The sequence below is a fragment of the Pollachius pollachius genome, assembly GCF_949987615.1.
Source record: "Pollachius pollachius genome assembly, chromosome: 15".
NCBI lineage: Eukaryota > Metazoa > Chordata > Actinopteri > Gadiformes > Gadidae > Pollachius > Pollachius pollachius.
In genome coordinates, this window is record NC_136948.1 from 10,556,488 (window position 1) to 10,558,712 (window position 2,225).

The window sequence follows — 2,225 nt, forward strand, 5'->3', positions numbered from 1 at the left end:
ATCTCTGGAGCTCAGAGCGCTCACTGTGTTTAATATGCCTGTCTCGCTCAGCATGGGGCCAGACACTGTGTGTGTACCACAAATCCCACATCCAATGAGAGGACCGGGGGAGGGAGGAATAAAGGGTTAAGGGAGTATGCCAAGGAGTCTGCGGGGCGGAGTGGAAGCAACGCCATTGGCTGTCTCCGCATGACGTAGTGCACATGAAAAAGCTGATAACTAGTTAAGAAGGCAGTTTGTAACTCTGGAAAAAGAAGAGACCAAGAGCGCCTGAGACACAGCACACAGTCACAGATATCGTGACAGAACCCGGCAAGCAGAGCGTCTTAGCAGTGTTTTGCTGTGAGACCCTGCAGCGTCCGGACCAGAGACCAGAGCGACCCCTCTCCTGTGCGGGACCATGGTGCAGCACACGGACACCAGCGAGACGGACGGCAGCATGTCACGGGAAGCCACGGACTCGGAGGAGAGTGAATTTATGGCTTGCAGCCCCGTGCCGATAAATCCCGACTGGTGCAAGACAGCGACCGGTCACATCAAGAGACCTATGAACGCGTTTATGGTTTGGTCGAAAATCGAGAGGAGAAAAATCATGGAGCAGTCTCCGGACATGCATAACGCCGAGATCTCCAAGCGGCTGGGCAAGAGGTGGAAGATGCTGAAGGACAGCGAGAAAATCCCGTTCATCCGGGAAGCCGAGAGGCTGCGGCTGAAACACATGGCCGACTATCCCGACTACAAGTACAGACCCAAGAAGAAACCAAAGCTCGACAGTTCTAAATCCTCCGCGCCTTCTCCCGAGAAGTGCGGAAAGATGTCCAAGACGCCCAGCAAGAAATGTTCAAAGATAAAGACTAAGACCAGCTCCAAGTCCTCGCATCATGGCTATGGAGAGGACTGTGGTTTTCCAAGCATGAAAGTGACGAAGATTATCAAAAGTGAACTCACGGACGACGAGGACGAAGACGACTACGAGGAGGACTATGTGATGAGGATTAAGCAGGAGGACGAGGAGCGCTCCAGACCCTACAATGTAGCTAAAGTTCCCGCAAGCCCGACGCTGAGCTCCTCGGCGGAGTCCGAGGGGACCAGCATGTACGAAGAGGTACCTAACAGCAGACTGTTTTATAACTTCAAGAACATTACCAAGCAGAGCACAATGTACCCTGCTTCCGTATCACCAGCATCTTCTCGCTCCGTGTCCACCTCTTCCAGCTCCAGCGAGGACGCGGACGATTTGCTTTTTGACTTTAGTTTGAATTTTGCCCCCAACGCTCACGGCTCGGAGCTGGGGAACCCGAATTCAGGAAACCTCTCCCTCTCTCTTGTGGATAAGGACTTGGACTCATTCAGTGAGGGCAGTCTGGGCTCTCACTTTGAATTTCCAGACTATTGCACACCGGAGCTCAGCGAGATGATCGCCGGGGATTGGTTGGAGGCCAACTTTTCTGATTTGGTGTTCACGTACTAATAATAATAACAGAGAAGGAGAATTAAATTATATGTCCTGTTGAAGTTGTTCCTAGCTCTGCCTCCCAGGGTGTGAAGGTCCGGGAAGGAGGAGGCGAGGTGAGGTTGGAGGAATGAGATGCTTAAGAAGCTGGTAGCAGGAGAAAGTCTGCAGACGTTTTTCTGGCGGCATGACAGGGTTTTATGGATTTTTCTGTAGGTCTCCAATTACTGTTCAGCTTAAACGGACCACAAAGGGAAAAATCTGTGAACTTCTATGCATCTTATCCTCTTTAAAAAAAAACTGCAGGGAACTGACAAAAAGGACTGTGGACAGACTCAAAGCAAATCTGTGAACTGACAATGTTCAGGATGTTACTTTACAACGGTTTATGTAATTTCTTAATGCCACAAATGTTTTGTTTTTTTTTGTAACTGATTCCGTTTACCTCCTGGTTTGAAAATTAAGCAGCCTAAACCTCTTCAGAATACAGGTGTGGAGGGAACATTTTGATACATAACAGACCTCATCTTTTTAAAAGAAAAAGTAAGATATTTTCAGGCATATTTTTGTACAGTTAAAAGGGAATGTTCTTACTGGGCTTTCAGTGAGTTTCAGGCACTTCTTCCCTTTATCATTTCTTTCAGCATGCAAGGAAGTCCTGGTTTTAAGGATTAAGTTAAATTCAAAACTTGCATCAAAATGCCTTGTGATTTTAAACTAGGTTTTGTACAGTTGTAGAGCAGATTTGTTGAGTATTTGTAGACGATTCAAT

At 47.8% G+C, this 2,225-nt stretch overlaps 1 protein-coding gene across 1 annotated transcript; it reads left to right on the forward strand.

The window, feature by feature from the left end:
- Positions 1-272: 272 nt before the first annotated feature.
- Positions 273-1,728, forward strand: sox11a (SRY-box transcription factor 11a). Its single transcript, XM_079752894.1, has one exon. The coding sequence runs from the start codon at positions 401-403 to the stop codon at positions 1,469-1,471; it is 1,071 nt and encodes a 356-aa protein (XP_079609020.1). The 5' UTR covers positions 273-400; the 3' UTR covers positions 1,472-1,728.
- The last annotated feature ends 497 nt before the right edge of the window (positions 1,729-2,225 follow it).

Coding starts and splice junctions, on each gene's coding strand:
- sox11a (XM_079752894.1), top strand. CDS start 401: ATGGTGCAGCACACGGACACCAGCGAGACGGACGGCAGCATGTCACGG.